The sequence below is a fragment of the Rhyacophila brunnea genome, unplaced genomic scaffold (assembly GCF_057557595.1).
Source record: "Rhyacophila brunnea isolate RB1 unplaced genomic scaffold, BYU_Rbru_1.0 scaffold_24, whole genome shotgun sequence".
In the NCBI taxonomy this organism is placed as follows: Eukaryota; Metazoa; Arthropoda; class Insecta; order Trichoptera; family Rhyacophilidae; genus Rhyacophila; species Rhyacophila brunnea.
In genome coordinates, this window is record NW_028232904.1 from 27,944,494 (window position 1) to 27,967,767 (window position 23,274).

The window sequence follows — 23,274 nt, forward strand, 5'->3', positions numbered from 1 at the left end:
TTTCCTATTATCCGTCGTGCGATCCTTTCATTATCAAGCGAAGATTGCCGAAAGCGTACGAAAATAGCCGAATATGCGCCTGAGTCATGCAAACGGTCGTTCATTTCATTCTACTGGTCGATTTCAACTGAACAACTGCAAGATGGCGAAAACTTAAAAAATATATATGGAGTATCACCGAGGACACAGTCCTCGTCGAATAAATACACGCCAAAGATATAGTGTGGAACGTAAAAAAATCCGCCATATTCAATGGCGATCACGCTGTTCTTCAGTTAGCCAACTTTTGACCCAGTGTTATCGTTTACGGCGAGTCCTGACCGCCTGAGCCAGTTGAAATATAGCCATACTTGCTACAATAAATTAGTCTTTGGATTATTCGATTTCGATATTCGAATTACTCAATTGGTTTGGAGATTCAAGCTCGCCCAGTTATTCATGATGTAAATTAACAATAAGTATACAAACTTTCTATAAATGTCAAACGGCCGCATAAATTTTAACAGATCTGATGCTCGCTAGGTTTGACAGCTGACAGCTCAGTTTTGTTGACATAAAATTGCGCGGGAATGCGTTCAGTGTAGCCACCAATCTAAGAAATATCTAGTTTTCACTCAACCTATATTTTTAATAATAGCAACACTAGTATTATTTTAACCAATCAAATCAAGGACCAACGAGATTGAATCGTTGCGTGTAATTGCAAATAGCTAGCGACAACGGTTGGCGTCGATCGTTGGATCGGGTTGGGTCTGTGCGTCTGCCAATGGAATATCGCCTTTCACACACCGATTTTTTCAATACAATTGTTTTATCACCAATGTGTATGTGTTACACCGAATGTGCGAAATTGACTATTACATGAAATAGGCAAAATTTTGGCTAATTCATGTAATAGTCAAGCCTGTTGCCTTATTCATGAATTAGGTAATTTTTCTGCTGAGTACATGAATTCGCCACGGTATGGAATTCTTGAACTGTCAACATGACAGAAGAAAAAGTAAATTTAATACGGATGGTTTTATTAGTTATAATTGGACATAATATAATATTATTATTATTAGGTTAGGTTAGGTTAGGTTAGGTTAGGTTAGGTTTTGTAATTCTGAATTAAATTATTCAACTGAATGTCCATTTTGAGGTTAGCTATCAAGTGTCAACAAACTATCACAAACATTCAATCGACCTTTGCACAATTGATACCCAAGCACGAATCAAATCGCGAAAATACTTTTCAATAAAATTCTTCCGTTATCATATTATATTGTCCGGCAACTTGATCTTGGCTACGTGGCAAAACTGTGAACTACAATCGAACTTCCGGTTTCAAATTAGGAACGCCCCTAAATTATTCATTACATTTTTGACATTTGCATTGGACGCATCTATCTATTACGTAATTTGAAGCTTATTATATTCAAAAGATGTCCAAAACTATACGAAGTGATGTTCGAAATATTATTAGTAAACTTTTGATGTATTGTGAAGAAGAAAAAGAGTCGCATTTAAAAGGCGAGCCTATACAATTCACGGGTGGCGGCCATGTCTGGTATGTCAAAATTCAGTGTTGTAATACTAGAAATATTTCCCCAAATACTGGAAATTATGTTTGTTTATTATATAGTTGTGTGTATCGTAATATGTTTTATTCATATTTTTAGACGTATAATAATAAAGTATAAATGGTCATTTAAGTACACTTGCAGTGTAATAATAAATTAGCAAGAAGAATATTTTCAAGAATAAACATTATTGTAATTAAATCAATTATTACAGAGATGTAAAATTTACAAAAATGCTTAAAATTATAAAGATACTTACAGGAAGTGTATCATTAATTTACAGAAATATCCCCAAGGACAGTTTCGAGAATTAAGAAAGAAATGGCTACAGCGAGTGCCTCCTCTTCAAAAATCGTAACGCCTGGAAAAAAACGCCGTGGAAAAAATAAGATTGCATTGGACAGTATGGACTTATGTACCATACGTCAAAAAGTGCAGGAGTTTTATACTGTCCGCAAACAAGTTCCGACGCTGCGAACCTTACTAGTTTCTTTAAGAGAGTGCATGGACTTTCAAGGAAGCAAAGAATTTTTACGGCGATGGTTACATAAGCTAGGGTTTAAATTTAAAAAAAGCCTTTCTAAAAGAAATGTCATCATAGAGAGACACGACATAGTTGCGTGGAGAGGTAGATATCTCAACACTATGCGAAATAATCGACTTGGTGAAAATCGTCCTGTGTTCTATGTAGATGAAACATACGTGCACGCATCCTATGTTATGAATAAATGTTGGCATAGTGATGATATTAGAGGAGTTTTGAAACCGGAATCCGCTGGTCCTCGATTATGCATAATACATGCTGGGAGTGAAAATGGGTTTATTAATAATGGATTGGTAGTATTTAAATCTAAATCAAAATCTGGAAACTACCATGACGATATGAATACAACTAATTTTAAACAATGGGTGGAAACACGCCTTGTTCCAAACATTCCCACAAATTCTATAATAGTTATCGATAATGCCCCTTACCATAGCGTTAAAATAAATAAACCGCCAACTATGGCCAATAAAAAAAGCGTTATGAAAGAATGGCTGAAAGAAAATAATATTATATTCGAAGAAAATATAGTTAAAACTAAATTAAAAGAAATAATTGATAGAAATAAACCACCACCAAAGTATTTATTCGACGAGTTGATCAAAGAAAAAGGCTCAACAGTAGTTCGTCTACCACCATACCACTGTGATCTTAACCCAATAGAATTTATGTGGTCACTTGTGAAAAGAAGAATTGCAAGTAATAATGTTGATTGCCGAGCAGCTGACATGCAGAGGCTAACAGAAGATGCTTTTGGAACGATAACACCGGACGATTGGAAAAAACAATGTGAACACACAATACATTTGGAAGAGGATTATATGATAAAAGATAGATGTTGTGAGACTATGAGTGACCAAAGTTTAGTTTTTAGTGTCAATTTTGATAGCAGTAGTGAAAGTGAATAAATTAGTATCGAGTGATGATGAAGCCAATATGTCTGGTGTAGAATACCTCACATGATGATTGGTTTAATCAATTTTTAATGTCGTGTCCTTGGAAATGTACTTTTAAAAGTTGTGTTGACGACCTTACATATGATGTTATAAATTATTTTAATCTTATTTGTATTTACGGTTAGTTAATTAGTTGTCCTCTTGTATTTTTAAACCGATAAGTAGGTACATATTGTTTTAAAGTTTATAATGTTAGGTGAATATAATTTAATTTATAGAAAATTATTTTCACAGTAGGTATGTGTTTCTACAACAATTTTACTAAAAATACGATATAAAAGACGTCATTTGTAAATTATAAAAAAATGTGATTAGGTCATCAATATAATATTGAATATGTTATATCTTTCACTTCTACTTATTTAGTCATAATTTGTGTTATCCTAATTATTTAATTCATAAATACCTGCAGCAATATTATCAGTTAATGTGGGTTCAATGATAGATTTCCTTACAAATTCAATAATTACGCTGTATTAATTAACCTAATATAATAGTAATGAGGTGAAATTATTTTTCTATTGATACTTATCAAACAATAATTAGATTTATAAATTAATTACTTACTGAGAATAGAATTGTTATAAATTAAAAACCTAATTTCGCGAGATTTGTTTTCTCAAAAATGACAACACTGAGAAATATTCTATAAGTGACACGGGCGACTTCCTGTTGTCGCCTAAATAATGTTGTCGTACAGTTAGTAGTTCTAGAATTTTTTTGCTCATAGTAAATGGATATGAACGTCATTCAAATCCATAGTGTTCAAATCAATGACATTTGACACATTTGTTTAGTTGCAAAAAACACCACGGAGCGCGATCACCTATTTTGACCATAGATAATATAAATGTACATTTTGACCAATCCATGAGCATTTGATACATTTAGTTTAGGTGCAAAAAATACCACCGTAGCGCTACTATCTAATTTGTCCAAGACATGAAGTAGGCAGAAAAATTACTGCCGATTTCACGCGCTCTCCAGATATTTTGTCTAATTCATGAATAAGGCAACGGGCTTGCATTTTTCATGATTTAGGCAAAATTTTGCCCTTTCATGACGTAATATTCAATTTCGCACATTCGGCGTAACATATATAAAAGCATTGACGCAAAGAATATCTGTTCTGTGAACTATTGACGTCTCGTAAAGGGCAATTTGGTTGAGTACAATTTGTCTTGAAAGTTATTTTTTTGTTACCAGCTAACCACTATTTCGCAAATTTGTAAGTACAACATATGTATGGATCATTACAAATCCAGAGATACTCAACAAATAAAATTATTTTTAATAGAAAAATATTTAATTTATTATCATGTTTAGGTATTTTTATGTAACAAATTTATTTCAATTTAATCTGAACCTCAATGCAATACTAGGTAAGTATTCTGACGAGGCTCTAGGATTTTACGAGACGGCTCGCTTTTCTTCGGGGATTTTACGAACCGGTGCGCCATCCTCGTGATTTTTACTAACAGGAATGCCATCCTCAGGAATTTTACGAGCCGGAGCTGCGCTCCGGTGCATTCTCTCCCATTCTGAGTGCTGGGAAAGATACAATTGCATCATGGATAGCTTTAGCAGTGTACTTGAGATTTCTAGTATTTAGTCCACAGAGACTAACCCTTCCTGATACTGGCAACGAAATGTGGTGTTTCTTCACCAAGTATTCTACTTGGCATTCCGTAAGACCAATGAACGAGAACATCCCGATCTGACTGATGATATGATTCCATTTTCCAGGAGTTTTCAACCTAAAAAAAGAAAAAATCCATCACATTGAATCCGCCTCTAGGTGGAAAAAAATACCGATGTCTACTTCGAATATTGGATTTCAACCATTCATTCGCATGATAGGCATATTTGTGTTGATAGTGAGTATTATCCGCAATATGCGTTAGAGTAAGATAGAATTTCTACGGCTGAATTAAATATTTTGTGTACACCTCGCCGGTTAAATATATTGGTTTGAATGACTCCATTCATTTAAAAAATGCGAGCACATATTGTTGAAATTCATTGTTTTTGTGTTAAATATAAAGTTAGTGGAAATTATTTTCAGTTAATTTAGTAGAAAATATGGTTAACTATGTTGTCTTTAAATTTGGAAGCCATACTGAGAAGCAGCATGATGATATAACATTTCATAGTTAAGTTAATAATAATAAAATTGAGGTTCTACTGGTTATAAGCTAGAAACACGGCTTCATATAGCTGAACGATACCCACTCCCTTTATGTTATTACTCTGAGGTCATACCTTAAAATATTACTTATTTTAATTTGATCAGAATACTTACGATAATATTATAATACTTACGCAACTAATTCTTCATAAAGCGCTTTCCTTATTGAAACGATTCGAAAAGACATCGTTACAAGACACTCTTTCCTGTAATGACGAAACTTTGGTTAATTTCAGCAGTGATCCTGAAGATGTATCTATCCTACCTATCAGTTTAAAAAGAGTTAAGTAAACTTTTCACGATTATGAAAAGATTCAAATCCAAAGAAAAGTAGGTACTAAATAATGCGCATTAAATGTTTAAATTTTGCATAATAATATACCCATGGCTAGAGTTGGGTTTCGGGAATTTCCCGAAGGGAATTCTCGAGAAATTTTTGGGATTTTCCATCCCGAATCTCGAGAATGAAAATTTTTAACATTTCGGGAAATCCCGGATCTCGAGAATCTTTTCTCGGGATTCGGGATTTCTTTATTATCAAATATTAATTGAAAAAACGATTTTCTATATGGAAAAAGTGGACAGAAAACACAAAAGGACTGATCGGGGCATTTAACACAATTAAGCCAACGTCGAATCAAAATGAGTGCATTTTTTGCAACATCGGGGAATTTCGTGTCTCAAAAACGGACGCGATTGTCAGACGCAGCAATTGACAGTCTGTGTTTTTTGAAATTCTATTTTAATAAGTAATGTTTTACATTATTTTTGTTTTCCGACTTCTATTTTGTTTGTCTTCTTACATAAATAAAAAATAATCATATTTTTTTGGAATTTGTCTGTTTTGACACAGATTTTAGGATTTTTACAAGTTTTTTTGAAATTTCCCGACTTCTCGAGAATTCTTTTCGGGAAATCCCGAATTTCGAGATTGAGATTTTCTCGGGAAACTCTACCCATGGCCCCCATATCCTAAAGCAGGCCCCCAGGCCAAGATGTTTGGCGGGCCTCCCTACCTAACGCTAAGGTTAAGAGCCGTGTAATGTTCTACAATAGTGATCCCCAAATTCCCAAAAAAAAACTAAATGGTTTTCGAAGATTTTTGGCATTTTAAAATAAATCAACTTGAATTGTCGGCACGGTATCATAATTATTATGAAGCAATGCAATGTGCATTGCACAGGGGCGGTAGAATTTAAAGGGCGACATATAAATTAAGTATTTGTTTTCACTATTTTACCACGTTTTTCTTAGCTCGTATTCTTGTTTGTCCGGTGGTTGTTTATCCAGTACAAATCTTGCAATCGATTTTTAACTAACTTCCCGACTAGCTACACATTTGAAACTTTTAGAATATATCAGAACACGATGCCAATGCATTATTAATTTAATACTTTTAGCCATCTTTAAGTAGAATTGAATTCATTTTCAGTTAATTCTGTTTTGTATTAAAAGTTATTTCGGAAGAAATCCGTAATCCAATCCACTATTATTGGTTGCTAAGGGGGTGGTCCTAGCATCTAAGTTATTAACATATACGTGCGTTACTATGGAAATCAAAATGACATTTCAGTATTCTATATTTGTTTGTTTGTTTCTTTTTTTATTTACTTCATATCAAGTACAAGTTTGAGCATATTGAGCATAATAATTCAACAGAAAATTTAAAAACGTTGTATATAAAAAGTTCTTTTTATCTTGTTATTATTTATATATAACGGTAACTTTGACTATATCAAAGTAAAATAGCAAAATAGCAAAAAAAATGATTTGTTGACAATTTCCTTATTTGTCCTATATTATTAATTCATATAATTGTCAAATTTATATGATTCAACAGAAAATTTAAAAACGTGGTAAGTATATAAAAAGTTATTTTTATCTTGTAATTATTTCAGCATAATTTTAATATACAAACCATTCTTGGAAAAGTTCCTCGTTCTGAAGAATTCTCTTAACAATTGTGGGACCGTGTGCGGATGGTCCAGCGTGCATACCTTTAATATTTACACACATCCAAGACTTTATAATATCCACTACAGCGATATCCTTCACCACTACTGCCAAGTTACCAGTGCGTTCACCTGTTGACAAACGAAGTCTTTGTAGTAATGATGTAATTCAATTCAATTATACCTATCATGGCCCCCACAAGCAGTAACGTCCCATAGGGGTAGGCAGATTGAGCGTCGCTTGGGTGCGGCAGTTACTCGAAGGGCGGCAAATCGAGAAGAATCATTATGTATATATAGAAATAGGTAGGTACCTAAACTTAGTAATCGCGGAAATATCTCTCCAATAAAAAAATCAGCACACTGGTTGGAAACAAAATGTATTAATTAACATAGAATGTTTAACCGGAGTGTTTCTTTGTCGGGTTTGCGATGTCTAGTTGACTTCCGTTGTCCTTGGACGTCACATCCTTGATGACCAACAATGACACGTGCAGATTTGAGAATTATATATGAATTATCGGTAGGTACCTACATACTTACCTAATTAATTTATCCCTATATATTTTTGCCAGTCACTCGCGAGTTTTGAAAGTTGTCAGGTGTATATTTAAATGTATCTGAAAACCGTGGACACGCAATATTTTCTATTGAAGTAGAGATGGCATTTAAATTAGATTTATTGGTATATATTTTGTTAGTAATGTATCTACACAACACAGTTCTTAGATATTGGAGACGTGGAAGGGTGATAAAAAATACTGTATAAAAAATGGGGTGGCATTTTGGCTAGGGACGTCACTGCCCACAAGGGGGGGCGGCTGACAGGGCTCTAGCCTGGGGGTCCGGGCTCAGGAAGGGCCTGGTGTGGCGAGTCGACCCGATAAATGAGATAAATACAGATCACAAATTTACTCTAATAATAAAAAAGACGCATGCGGCTCTATTTTACTTCAATGATATTAATAATTTAAAATATTTGATTGTACAATTCATTTTTTATGTGTATGACGAAACTCCACAACTCCATAATTCAAATGGATGTAGGTACATATTAAAAATACAAAAAATCGCTAAAAATACACCTTAATTCTACCGCGTAGGCAATTTGGAAAACACTACTGCAGCGCGTCACACTGCCTTTACCCTTAGCGATGGGTAGGGGGGCCGCCAACCATCCTAGCCTGGGGACACGCTTCAGGATGTGGGGGCCATGGTGATACCTATATGATGATTGCTATAGGTACTTAAATGATAACTCCCGTGTATAATTTAGGAAACACTACTTTAGACCACCACACTGCCCTTAACCTCAGCGATAGGTAGGTGGGCCCGCTTCAGGATGGACAAAACAGAACAACGATAAATATAACTATGACCTTTCAGGAAAAATATAAGTTTAATATTGAAATTGTCTCATTATGTTCATAGATTTTTATCGCTAGAAAGGCTCAAATAAACGGGACTTAACTCGGTGTTGCCGGCAAGCTTAGGATATCTCATCTTAATCAATATAATAATATGTTCAAAATGATTGGGTGACGAAAGTACAACGAAATAATGAGTTTAATAATTCTGCAGAGATAACAAACGGAATTTTAGCTATTTGAAAATGTATTTTAATCTATCTATTAGCAATATTAGGGTGTCGGAATTAAAAAGGGATGGATAATTTAATCCTTAGGGTTTTCGTTGAATATGGACAAATACAAATTATTTCCAAAGCGCCATAAAATAAATGCATTTTATAATCTGTCCCATATCTTGTATTTTACCTAATTTGATTACATTATACAAAAATGCATTATTTTCAAAATAACCGTTTTGTAAAAAAAAAAATTATATATATACCTTGATGATTTCACTTAAAAATTGTTTTTTTTTAAATATTACATATTTATATATAAGTATACTTATGTAGGTATTTCGTTAAAAATTTAATTAATAAATAATTGCAGTAAGCTATTTACTTAGTTTGCCATAATTGGATAGTTTTTTTCTCGCGTATCTATTGCTATTAATATAATTTAAAATATTACCATAGATACCAAAGATCTTTGCGAATGACTGGGCACAGAACAGCTCAAAGCCTCGCTGAACAAAATATCTCACAGACCAACCATCCTTGTCTAAGTCTCCAGAAGCAATTCCTTGGTACGCGCAGTCAAAGAACGGGAACAGCTTCTTTAACTGGAAAAGACAAACATTAAATAGCTAGTTCCTACTACTTCCATCTGACTGTTCAAGCGGGGAGTTCGTGTTCGGTCCATCACATTAACGAAAAAAATACAAATTATTATTAATGTAAATCAAATATTACTTCTTCCTTTTGCCCTATCGTTAGGGTCGCCATAATTGCCAAGCGTTGATACGGGACGTTTATGGGCTAAATAAATGAAACATGAAAAAAGTGGGTAGGTAACGGTTTATTGTATTTTAATAAAAAAATGATAAAGTTTAAGAAATCTAACAAAATAAACACGTAGAATAATAAAAAAGATGCAAGGCTAATCCTTTTTAGCCCAGTCATATTTTGTAGATTTTGATTTTGTAGATATAAGAGTGTGGTAGATCACTACCAGTTTTAATGATGGAACGTAGATCATAGCCTACTTGAAGATGAACATGTCTCAGTTAGAGTATTAACACCAGTGACGTCCCTAGATAAAATGCCGCACCTATGCAGCGCCAAAATGCTGCCCCATGTTTTGTTCAGTATTTTTATCATCCTTTCATGAGTCCAATATTTAAGAAATGTGTTGTATTGATACCTACATTACTAACAAACTATCGGGCTGTAATTATTCGTAAATCTGCACGTGTCGTTTCTGGTCACCAAGGAAGTCAAAGGGTGACGGAAGTAAGCTAGATATCGCGAACCCGACGACACCTGTGAGCTGATTTTATTTAATGGAAAGATATTTTTGTTATTACTAAGTTTAGGTAGCTATTTCTATATATTTCAAATGATTATCCTCGATTTGCCGCCCTTCGAGTAACTGCCGCCCCCAAGCGACGCCCAATCTGCCTACCCCCACGGGACGTCATTGATTGACACTGATGATGTACCTCATTAAAATATGATAAATATACACACCACAGTATAAAAATTCTTACTTCCATGACATCAGCAATGCGTTCCCATTGTTCTTTCGTAAGATCACACCCAGTCGGATTGTGAGCACATGGATGCAGTATCACAACCGACTTTTCAGGAGCCTGAAGAAGGTCTTCGATGAGGCCTTCAAAGTCGACACCATTTGATTGAGGATCCCAGTAGCGATAGGTACGGTGGTCAGTAAATCCGGCATTCATGAATATACGGTGCTGATTTTCTGAAATCGTTACAATAATGACACCTATTATCTTATTATTTATTTAAAAAATATAAACATAATATAGTAGAAGCGCTATAGATACTATCGAAGATTCGTGTGTTTTATAAAAAAAACATGTACCTATTGATAGGTATAGGTTTACGTAGGATGTTGATTTATACTTTTCACTTATTAAAAACACTGATTCAGGGACATTAAGTATATTTCGCTTCACAAGTAACAATTAATTACTACGAACATTTGAAAACGCACGCTTTGGCGCGAAAAAGGTAGTAAATTGTATTTTAAAGGCGACGGTCAAGGCTCAACGGTAGGTTACCGACTGACCGTACCTACACTCGATCCTTCGTCCGCCCAGAAACAGATAACGGTAACTTTCTTTTTGTTTGTTTTGCTGTACATCCTGGTCTAGCCTTGACTCATTTACAGTTACAATAATATTATCATTATATTCCCAACTCTGTCGATTGGAAGATTTTTGATGGGGGATTTAGGCATTATGATATTTGGTATCACTATCTATGAAGGTAGACACACCCAGCGGATTCTCATCAACTTAGTGGCTGGCTGAAGGTCCCCCAAAGAAGGCAGAGAATATGCTGGTCTCAACGACATGTTCAGCGGTTGGATTTATCATACAAAACGAGACCCTAATATTACGGTAGAGTAGCCGTAACGCAGCCTTGCCATTTGGAATAGATTTTTTTGAATTAAAACGTGAATAAACCAATCGAGTGCTCGGAATTTACTAATACACCCGATCCTCTTTTTGCACGGGGGATACGTCCCAAAGACTACCGTGGAAAAAAGGATAAGGTGCCCATTCAAAAATGGTAGATAGGTTCCATTACTTAAAATCAACTAAAAATACGAAATTCTTAAACCCAAAAATTAAAATTATTTATACTTACATAAAATACATAGTTTTCGATTTAAATTAAATTTAGCAAAGAGAAATATATTCATTCAGTGTCGCTACTTGACAATAAACGTGCCCCTTTGCTGGCGAAAAATTACTGTCATCGCTGTAAATATTTAATTACGCTGACGCCGAAGCACGCGGGTCTCTCTTATCGAACCCTAAGTGACTGACTAGTGACGTCATGCATGTACGTTTGTATGTCTGGGCGGCATCCAGCGACAACATAATATGTATGCACCAGTGGCGTGCGGTCCATTGCAACGCATTTTTTTGATAAATACATATGTATTTTTATTTTCTTTTTAGTTTTTTTAAGCCGTGTTAAAGCAAAAAAATCAGTGTAAATAAATAAAATAAAAAAATCGGTACTTTTTTTTAAACCGTGTTATTTCGAAACCGTGCAAAAAGAGGATCGGGTGTACAATTATACGGCGTACGCGTGTAAACCAATCGAGTGCCCGGCTTTTACTAATACATTTATACGGTTGCGTATACACACAAATCCTTACAATGGCAAGGTTACGTGGAGGATAGTCTACCTACGTTTGCAGCGTATTCGATTGAGGCAAGCGATATATTATTATTATTTTCTGGTAAATTGGTCACCGGGAAGCTCAGCCAATGGACATAGATATCATTACATGGCAGTTCCATTATGTATTTTTGTTATGTGTGTATGTTTTATTAGGTTTTATTTCTGTGTGTATTTATGCACTTTCTTCCTTTTACACTATACGAATAAATAAAACATCCACTAGGTACTATATAGAATGTGAATATAAATACAATCACAATTAGTGTGTGACCGCTGTGACCACATTCACTACACTAGTGATTTCCAAACTGGGAGGCGCGGAGTGTTGCAAAGGGAGGCGCGAAAAGTTTAACACAATTAATGTGGCCACAGGTTTGCAGTTTGCAAATGCATAGTTTATAAAACGGCCGTAAACTACATAAAAAACAGTCCTATAAAAGGATGTTTGCAAACCTGTCTGAAAATATGGAGACTAATATTATAATGCCTCATATCATTATAAACCAAAATCGATAAACTGAGTTCTTGATTAGTTTGCTATTGCACTTATCACATTATTTTATTAATAGTATAATAATAATACACCTGCGGTGCTGTTTTGTTTCAGGGCTATTAAATATTTTAATTATGTGGTTGTGCGTTGCAATTTGATGTGATATAAGTAGGTACTTAAATGATAACTCCCGTGTATAATTTAGGAAACACCACATTACTATAGGTCACCACCACACTGCCCTTAACCTCAGCTATAGGTAGGTGGGGCCGCCAAAGATCCTGGCGTGGGGGCCCGCTTCAGGATGTGGGGCCCATGATAGAATCCATTTGTCAATGAACGATAATGAATTTGGATTGACTACTATTGAAATCAATTGTGCTATTATGTGTGTAGCACATTCGTCGCATCATGAAAAACCAATTAATTTAAAAATGAATATAATATACTTCAGTAGTAAAACCTTGTTTATTTTCATGTTTTTTTTTTATTTTTGTATTACTACATTGATGACTATTTAAAAAGGTGTCTGTATTATTTAATGAAATAAAGGGGGGGAGGCGCCAAGATTAGTTTTTTTTAAAGGGAGGCGTAGTAACATTAAGTTTGGAAACCACTGCACTGCACAATCTAAAGTTACTAAATTTAATAAAGCTTTCTTTCCTTTTGCTTAACCCTATTATGTGTGGTTGAAAAAATTCTTATGTAATATTAAGATAACTCGACTTACCCCATGTTTGTTGAGAATAGTAGAAGACTTTCCGTTTCACCTGTTGTGCTAAGAAATCTGCCCCAACCCTCAAAGCACCAGTCCCAGAATAGGTGTGAACTCCAAAAGCCTACGTATAAACAGTCAAGCACAGATCAGAAAATATTGAGACTAATTTTTATAATACCTCACTTCTATACTATTGTGAAACGCGTTCGATATCTCGTGAAAAAATAAAATAAAAGGGTCAAATCATAATGTTGAAATTTGAGGCAAATTTGTTTAGGAACGATAATTTTGTTGTTAAACTTGTCTATTTGGTTGAAATTTTATAAAAATTGAGTGAATAAATCAATTCAAAGACCACTAATGCATTCACTGATTTAAAAAGACAAAATGAAGGCATTCATAAAAAATTGGAGCTTTGGAAATCAAAATTACAAAAAAAAAAAAAATTCGCCATGTTTCCACTTTTAAATGATTTCTGCGCCATATATTGAAGAAAACAAAAATCTATTTACTGAGTTCTTGGTTAGTTTGCTAATGCACTTTTCACATTATTTTATTAATAGTAAAAAAAGTCGCCTACTTTCTTTCAGAGCTTATAAATATTTTAAATATGTGGTTAAGCGTTGCAATTTGATGTGATACCTATATGATTGATATACTTAATAATAACTTAACCCCCGTGTATAATTTAGGAAACTACATTAGAGCACCACACTGCTCTTAACCTCAGTCTGGGGGCCCGCTTCAGGACCTGGAGCCCATCATAGAATCCATTTGTCAATGAACGATGATGAATTTGGATTGACTACTATTAAAATTGATTGTGCTAATAACAAGCACATTCATCGCATGAAAAACAAATAAATTTAAAAATGAATAAAACGTAGTACCTAACACCTTGTTTATTTTTACATATTGTTTTTCATTTTTGTATTAGTAGGTACATTGTTGACTATTTAAAAAGGTGTCTGTATTATTTAATGAAATAAAGGGGGGGAGGCGCCAAGATTAGATTTTTTTTGAAAGGGATGCGTAGTAACATAAAGTTTGTGAAACCACTGGTTTAAAGTGACTTTTGATAGCCAACTATTTTTCTTTATATATCGGTTATCGGTTTTTGTATATTAAATTAAGGTAGATACGAGTATCAATAATTAAATGCCGTAATTACTAACCGACGTCGCGGATCACTCCATTAAGTTTGTATATCGTACTTAGAGTTGCTAATAAAGGGTGTTTTTTTTAGAGGTATAGAACTTTGAAATGGAATAAAACAAAGATGACTTTTTATATTGACATGAAGTTTACTTTATTCGAAAGATGCTCTTCTGGCATTATAATTTAAATATGACTTCTGGCATATGACCGCCACGGCTCGCTCGGGCGTAGTCTAATCTGGAGGTCCAATTTTCGATGGCTTTTTCCAACATTTGTGGCCGTATATCGGCAATAACGCGGCGAATGTTGTCCTCCAAGTGGTCAATCGTTTTGGGCTTATCGGCGTAGATTAGCGACTTCACATATCCCAACAGAAAATAGTCAAGCGGCGTTAAATCGCACGATCTTGGAGGCCAAATCATGGGTCCGAAACGTGAAACTATGCGGTTACCAAACGTTTCCTTCAATAAATCAAGTGTGGCATGAGCTGTGTGACATGTTGCGCCGTCTTGTGGAAACCACAGCTCCTGCACATCATAGTTGTTCAATTGATGAACGAAAAAGTCAGTAATCATGGCTCTATAGCGGTCACCATTGACTGTAACGTTCTGGCCAGCATCGTTTTTAAAGAAGTACGGACCAATTATTCCACCAGCCCATAAAGCACACCAAACAGTCAATTTTTCTGAATGTAACGGTGTCTCAACATACACTTGAGGATTATCATCACTCCAAATATGGCAGTTTTGTTTTTTGACGTATCTATTCAACCAAAAGTGAGCTTCATCGCTAAACAAAATTCGCTTATGAAAAAAGGAAGAAGGACACACGGTGGAAACCCAAAAATCTACTACGATAAAAAACCAACCGTGAAAGCCTCAAAAATTATAGATACCCAACAGGATTCGTGCCCATGTGGGATAGAATTTGGAATCGAATTATTTTTTGTCATTTTTTACGAAGCCCGAAACCACCTAAGGCGCGAGCCCCGGTTAATAAAATCACCCTAAGCCGGTCCTGCGTACTTTAAGTAGAATTTTATTTATCAAATTTTTAATAGATCACCTTATTTTCAATAATGGCAGGATTTTCTGCTCCCAGGAGAAGTTTTGTAGCTGCCATGGAAAATTCATCGTCACCTATAATATAATAGAAGGAAATTATTCACATTGCAGACTGCAGTTAACAATATAATATCTAAATAATTACCTATTATTTGTCGTTCTACACCTCGTAGGTCAAGCGCGCATACAGGAGGGTGGTTTTTGGATCCAGACCCGCCCCCAAGGTACGTCAAAAATACTAATTATTTAGTTAAATGGAATTATTCTTAGCTAAGCTTAGCTTCTTCATGGCTAAAGATGCCGACCCAGTTGATTTGGATGTCGAACAGCCCTCTGAACAGGATGTGGCTTGTTTAAAAAACAATACAGCGCGGACGACACGAACGGACACTAATGATCCAAATAATTATTATGGCCGCTAAGCCACGCGCATTCGATAGCCGCTTGTTGATGCGACAGCTCGCAATAACTCGAAAGTGAACAACCTTAGTTATACTTGCAGGCCAGGTGTTTATCGCTAGACTCAAAGTGCGGAGTGTCTGGGTATGTTGAATCTACCTGTAAAAGTGCTGTGTAATGACTAGAAGTAGGCGTGGTAAATTTGGAAGTCAGTGGTACCTGACGTTGGTGATTGGATACAATTTGAGTATATATATATAATATTGAACAGTGGCGAATGGTGGGGGGGGGGGCTGACGGGCTCAGATGGGGCCCGGCGTGGCTAGTTAAACAGATAAGTGAGATAAACACATATTATCATAAATTTGCTCTAATAGTAAAAGGCGCTATTGTCCTTCAATAATAGTTTTACACAGTTTCTGTACAATCTTTAATTGTGTAGGTATGGATACTTGACAACTCCATAATAATTAAAATGGATGTACGTATTTAAATATACAAAAAAAACACTAAATATACACATTAATTTTACTGCGTACACCATTTGGAAAGGCTAGGTACTGTAGAGCGTCACACTGCCTTTATCCTTAGATAGGGGGGCCCGCCAAAGATCTTAGCCTGGGGGCCCGCTTCAGGATGTGGGCGCCATGATACCCGTACTTGTTTACGTTGAATTAATAATGTTTGAAATTGTAAAAAAAACTTACCTAATAGTCCAAGATATTCATGGTCCAAAGTGGGGTCGTCAGCCATGGCCTTTTCAGTCTTCCGTACAACGGGAAGCAACCATATTTTTTCGTCATCATCTTTGTAAACTATTTAAAAAATTAAGTATTTCTTAATGAGAATACAAGCTGAATTTTGAACCATATAAATTATTGTTACCACATAACAGATTAATAAATAGAATTCAGATAGGCTATACATAATGTGACCAGACGTCCTGTTTCACCGGGACAGTCCCGTTTTCAGGCGGCGTGTCCCTGTGTCCCCGAACACAGCTTCGGGACGCCAAAATGTCCCGTTTTCGAAAAAAAAGAAACTTGTGACCAGGATACCGAAATATTTGATGAATATTCACTTTTTACGACGTTTTTCTTAGCTCGTATTCTTATTTGTCCGGTGGTTCTTTGTCCGGTACAAATCTTGCAATCGATTTTTAACTAACTTCCCGACTAGCTAGACATTTGAAACTTTTAGAATATATCAGAACACGATGCCAATGCATTTTTTAGCCATCTTTAAGTAGAATTGAATTCATTTTCATTTAATTCTGTTTTGTTTGAAAAGTTATACTTCTTTAGGTGCGTTTGGAAAATCAGATTAGAGTGTATTTTTGGCGTGTGACATGTAACACATAATTTATTTTTTCACACGAAAAAAATCGCAATCGATTGGATTCGTATCACAGATTGTTCGGTTATCAGCCGAACGCACTCCCTTTACGCCACAGTATGATAATGCAATCGTGACGATTATACAGTATAGTATTATAGCTTAGAATTGTTCCGTTACCTAGGCAGCGAATTTATTATTATATGTACGAAGAATTGTTCCGTTGCCTAGGAAACGAATTTATTATTGTTGGCCAAAATAAAATGAAAATAACGAGAAATAATTAAATAATTTATTTAGATATAAGTTAAATATATAAGCTAGTTATTTAGATATAAGTTAAATATATTAGTTAAAGTGTCTAGAAATAAACCAGCGTCACTCCAATGAGCGGTCTTTCTTTATTCTAGGTTTTTATTGATATGGGGCTATTAAAACGTCAATTCTATCTTATATCATACTTTATTATTTGACAGATCTGAAACATGACGTCTCGAGCAATGATGTGATCATAGCCGACCATAGTGACCATAGAATAAGGACTATGGATTATTTTGCTTGATGAAAAATATTTTTCGCGTTGTGAATTGTACCTACTCCTTTTTATGTGTGATTAGCTGTCAAAACTAAGCTTAATATTTTTAAGTGTGGTAGGTACGTTACTTTACATATTTAGTTTATATGTGAAAACTATTAACTAAACTGTTTGAATATTTTTGGTTGATGTGAATTTTGATTAACGCGATGTGCGATTATTTTATTTTGTTACGCCAAAGAAGTATAACTTCTAACGCGCGTACATAAGTACACACACACCGATTTTTTTGATAATAAAAATCTGTTAACCAATAGGTCAATCAATATTCTGGATTCAAGCACATTTAAAAACAAAATGTGAATTGCACAGGCACGAGATACGAACCTGCGAAACGGTAAGCCACGCGTCAACCACGGACGATAATATAGATATAATAAAAAAGGCAAACATGTAAATTATCATTATTTCTTGAGTGAAAGTAATAAGTATTGATACACTTTTTACGAGGAATGATTGTTAGGCATTTTGCTATATGCCCTCCAGTGTTTCCCAAAGCGTGGTACGGTTACCCCCTGGGGTACCTACGGGAAGAGTTTGGTGGGGGTAACCGCTGCACCGAACTTTGGCTACACCTGGTGCAACAAGCATTTTTACAACATCCATGCTAGAAGGTTTATCGCATTCGGAAGAAGAGCAATAATTGTTGGAATTAGCTTCAGACGGATTCTTCAAAAATAAATATAAAGAGTGTATTTTAACATCGTTCTGGTTGCAAATGCAACACGTGTATCAAGTTTTAACAGAGAAAGTCCTGAAATACATCTTGCCTTTTCCAACTTCATATCTATGTAAAGTTGCTTTTTCGGCATTTGTAGACAAAAAGGAACAGGCTTTTGGATGTGGAACCGCATCTTAGATTAAAATTAATAACCAGGGAACCAAATTATGATGATCTGTCGTCTCAACATAAACAATGTCATCCTTCTCATTGATTATAATGAATGCTATTTATAATATAATTTTATAATGAATGAATTTTATAATGAATGAATTTTATTTTTCGTTTATTATTATTTTGTTTTTGTAGGTAGGTACTAAAAAGGAAAAAAATAAATATATTTTGATTGTTATTAAAGTATATGCATTTTTTTTTGACGAGGGTACTCAGTGTTATGAAAATTATTGAAGGGGTACACACATGTCGAAAGTTTGGGAAACACTAATCCATTGGATCCATGGAACAAACAATCATTGGAAAATAATAACGTGTGATTTTTGCGAAATAATGTGGGATTCGAACCAGTGTCCACGGCATCAGAGACGGTACACCATGAACCACAATAAATATCTGCAATTTAGATAACAGTCTTCAATTTTAATGATGAAACATTCAATTTATACAGTATATAAAAAATATACAGTAATGTCTGAAGATAAAAATTTTCCCATTCACTGATTTTCAATACAGCCACCTTCAATTTGGCTCAAATAAAGTTGTAACTACATAATATATTAATTTATTACTTAGGTACTATAATAGGACTTTTTATCACTTCTCGGATGACTAGAACAATAAATAATTACAAGATAAAAAGAACTTTTTATATACAACTTTTTAAAATTTTCTGTTGAATTATTATGCTCAATATGCTCAAACTTGTACTTGATATGAAGTAAATAAAAAAACAAACAAACAAATATAGAATACTGAATAAATGTCATTTTGACATTTCATTTTGATTTCCATAGTAACGCACGTATATATTAATAATTAAGTTGCTAGGACCACCCCCTTAGCAACCAATAATAGTGGATTGGATTACGGATTTGTTCCGAAATAACTTTTCATACAAAACAGAATTAACTGAAAATGGATTCAATTCTACTTAAAGATGGCTAAAAGTATTTAAAAAATGCATTGACATCGTGTTCTGATATATTCTAAAAGTTTCAAATGTCTAGCTAGTCGGGAAGTTAGTTAAAATCGATTGCAAGATTTGTACTCGATAAACAACCACCGGACAAATAAGAATACGACCTAACAAAAACGTTGTAAAATCGATAAAACTCTGACATATCTACCTACATAATTGAAGCCATTTGGGCAGCCATAGTTAACCAGTGCAGCAGACGAAAAAAATCTCATCTCAATGAAATTTATTCAAACTAAAAAATTGTAATACTAGGATATATTCCATTATTAAATTTGCTGTCACTAAGCAACAAATTACCTGCCTACCTCACGATTCGCCACCGAACGTACTATAATTATTATATATCATTCAGCATTACACGGGTGACACAGTTTTGTTGTCGAAACAAAACAATGTAGTAAAAACGATCTTCAGCATTTCTTCAATCATAACTAAATCAGTAGGGTCTATTATGATTTGTTAATTGCAACAAAGTTTCTTGTAATATATGGACTGCATATTTTGTATAAATAAGAAGGACAATCCATAAATCCTCACTCTCTCATCGAATCCGTCACTTGACGCACCACTCTCACACCGAGTCCGGTCACTTCACATAGTCAACCGTCATTCCACTCGAGTCCAGTTTCCATTAATATTATAATCAATCACATCCGTACATTCGTACCCGCGATTATAACCTCATGCCGTTATTTTTATTGTTCTATTTATTTATTCTTGCATCGATAAACAAACATCTATCCGTAACCGCCAAGTAACAATGACTTTATCTCCTCCACCCCATCTACCGCCAAAGTTGTGACCCCGACGTGATCCTATTCATCTACCGCCAAAATATTGTACCAGAATAATGTATGTATTGGCTATTTTGTTAATAATTTTCTTTTGTATGGCAACATTTTTCCAAAAAATTAGCTCCAAACAAGGCCTAAACAAAAACGATGCATGAGTGCGAGTGAGAAAGTATTCGGCACCCTTATAATCTCTGCGACACGCGCTAGAGTAAGATAAAAGGTCTACATATTTTTGAGTCAGTTTCCAAAAGTTTCGATAATCTGCGAGTTCGTGTTGCTAAATTTGCTATTTTTTGTGTTAAACATAAAGTCAGTGGTATATATTTTTAGTTAATTAAGTAGGAAAGGTGGTTCTGCGTCTTGTATTAAAATATGGTAGCCGTACTGATAAGCAAGAAGATGGTATTACGTTTCATAGGTAAGTTATTATTATTTATTTTAATATCAGTGACCTAGTGTTTCTTTAAAATAACTTAAATTATGGATATCTTTACCTAATGGTTGCATTTTGACCGCTTAAAAATACTATATAACGTAAAAAAATAGAAAATTATATTTTAATTCTGAGCGTCTAGCGCGAGCACTTTGGGCGAGCACTAGCGAAATGGTCTATGGTCTCGAACATTTGTAGGCGAATGCGTTCGCTCGCCCACAAACCAAACTCACGGCACGTAGCTTCATTTAGCAATGCAACGGGTGGCGTCTAGATGTATCTATAGTCTATGGCTCCAAATAATTACAAGATAAAAAGAACATTTTATATACCACGTTTTTAAATGTTCTGTTGAATCATATAAACTTGACAATTCTATGTATTAATAAATACTTTTTTTGTACTTGATAGACCCGATTGATATGACCCACTTAGCAACCAATAATAGTTTTACTTTTTACGGATTTCTTCTGAAATAACTTTTCATACAAAACAGAATTAACTGAAAATGAAATCAATTCTACTTAAAGATGGTTAAAAGTATTAAAAGAATGCATGTGCATCGTGTTCTGGTATATTCTAAAAGTTTAAAATGTCTAGCTAGTCGGGAAATTAGTTAAAATCGATTGCCAGATTTGTACTGGATAAACAACCACCGGACAAATAAGAATGCGAGCTAAGAAAAACGTGGTAAAATAGTTTGCACGTATGCCAACTATTCAAAATACCTAGGTATTATCTTTGATGCTAACTTTCACTTCAGTGATCAGTTTCTTGATGTATGTACATAGAAAATGTACATGACTTTATAATAAAAACAGTTAGTTATATTAGTAGATACTTAGTATTAATGTCTATCATGCCATCATATATGTAGCTAATACATTGTATTAACAATGTGGATGATATCAGTTTGAAAATACTAGTAATTAGTTTATAATTTATCACTAATTATTCAATAATTCGATGTTGTCCTCGAGGTCAAAAATAATATGTCAGCAAATAAAAAAAAAACGTGATACCTACCTCCAGTCGCGAGATTGACCTTTTGTGGAAATGCATCTTGTTCAAAATCTCTGGCTAAATCGAATACTTCGATCGATTCTCCGTGTTGCAGGTTTGAGAATGCTGAAGCCATTTTTTCACAAAACAACACCTAAATCTTATCACAATAGGTAATAATAATATGCGGAACTGCAACCTGATCTTCTAAATTGAATAGTAATTATTGATAATGATAATATATCCACATGTACGTTAGGGTTGTCAGCAATCCCGGACGGGTAAATTTACATATCCGAATATTTTTACCCGGTATAAACTGTTAAAAAAACTTTTTTGGTTAAATTATTTTTTTAATTAGGTACATAGATAATAGATTTACTTTGTACCTATATTTATTTTGGATAACTTTTTATCACAGAACAGATATTAAATAGAATACCGATTGGCTATATTCAATACGCCGCACGTTGAAGCAGGGTTTTTGAATGTGTGAGTGTCCTACGAAAATGAAGCACGCATTATGCACATGCAATGTGTGTGTAATACGCCAACATTAAATGAGCGTAAATGCATAAACCGAGAGCAGTTTTTAGTATTCGACGTACAACGTATTCTTGACACGTGTGTAAGTTTAACCCGGATTCTTCCTTACTCGAGACGGTTACCTGCTATCGCCTTACCCGTTGGGTATTTCAGTTCCCATTATTTCTGAGTTCCCTGCTTTTTATCGTAATTTTCATAATAAAACTTGGATAATCACATTACTGCAACCTACATGAATGTACCGAATTTTACACGTATTTTCGGAATGCTGAGCCCTATTATAACTTTTAATTTTTTTAAATATTCTTCTCATAACTTTTGAATATATGTTTATCGATTAATAAACTTTTCTAGCTATTTTTCGATAACAACTTTACCTAGAGACGTCACCTAAGGGGGAGAGGCATGCCAGCAGAGAACCTAGCGGAAAAATACGAAGCTTGCAATTTGAGATTTTTTTGTTGATAATTTACAATTTCAACTGATTAATTAATAAATATGTATCTGAAAACATTAAAAAGATTTTTTTTTTAAATCAAAGATAAACTTACAATTGTAAAAAATGTAATAAATGCGAATTCGTTGCAGGGTCATATCTTATTATTACATTATATATCATGGTCATATTTATTATTAAAATTTAGTTTATTAAGTTTTCAATTTTTGACTAATTCATCGTTTTAATATTTTTTATATTTATTTTAAAAAACATAGATTTTTATAAAAATATAAATGTGTATAACTTGAAATTCTTTTTATTTATAATAATCTCTGGTGGCATCTGGAATACATGTCCCACATGGCTCTCGAACTCGAGAGTTTGTAATGCGGTCGTATTAATGTACCCCTAAGATTCGGCGAAG

At 34.3% G+C, this 23,274-nt stretch overlaps 1 protein-coding gene across 1 annotated transcript; it reads right to left on the bottom strand.

Annotated features, from left to right (window-relative positions):
* Positions 1-4,354: 4,354 nt before the first annotated feature.
* On the bottom strand, positions 4,355-22,102 carry LOC147069278 (aspartate aminotransferase, cytoplasmic-like). The gene is made up of 9 exons (XM_085951479.1): positions 21,890-22,102; positions 16,537-16,644; positions 15,432-15,505; positions 13,221-13,329; positions 10,320-10,537; positions 9,242-9,392; positions 7,169-7,334; positions 5,385-5,456; positions 4,355-4,819 (listed from the first exon to the last, which is right to left on the bottom strand). Exons 1-9 carry the CDS (start codon positions 21,999-22,001, stop codon positions 4,564-4,566), a joined length of 1,266 nt encoding a protein of 421 aa, XP_085807605.1. The 5' UTR covers positions 22,002-22,102; the 3' UTR covers positions 4,355-4,563.
* Between the last annotated feature and the right edge of the window lie 1,172 nt (positions 22,103-23,274).

What these genes read in the sequence shown, in the direction of transcription:
- LOC147069278 (XM_085951479.1), bottom strand. Translation starts at nt 22,001, where the DNA reads ATGGCTTCAGCATTCTCAAACCTGCAACACGGAGAATCGATCGAAGTA. An exon ending in TGAATATCTTGGACTATTAG is followed by an intron (nt 15,506 to 16,536) that starts GTAAGTTTTTTT and finishes ATTATATTATAG; the next exon opens with GTGACGATGAATTTTCCATG. An exon ending in CTTTATGAAGAATTAGTTGC is followed by an intron (nt 4,820 to 5,384) that starts GTAAGTATTATA and finishes TTCTTTTTTTAG; the next exon opens with GTTGAAAACTCCTGGAAAAT.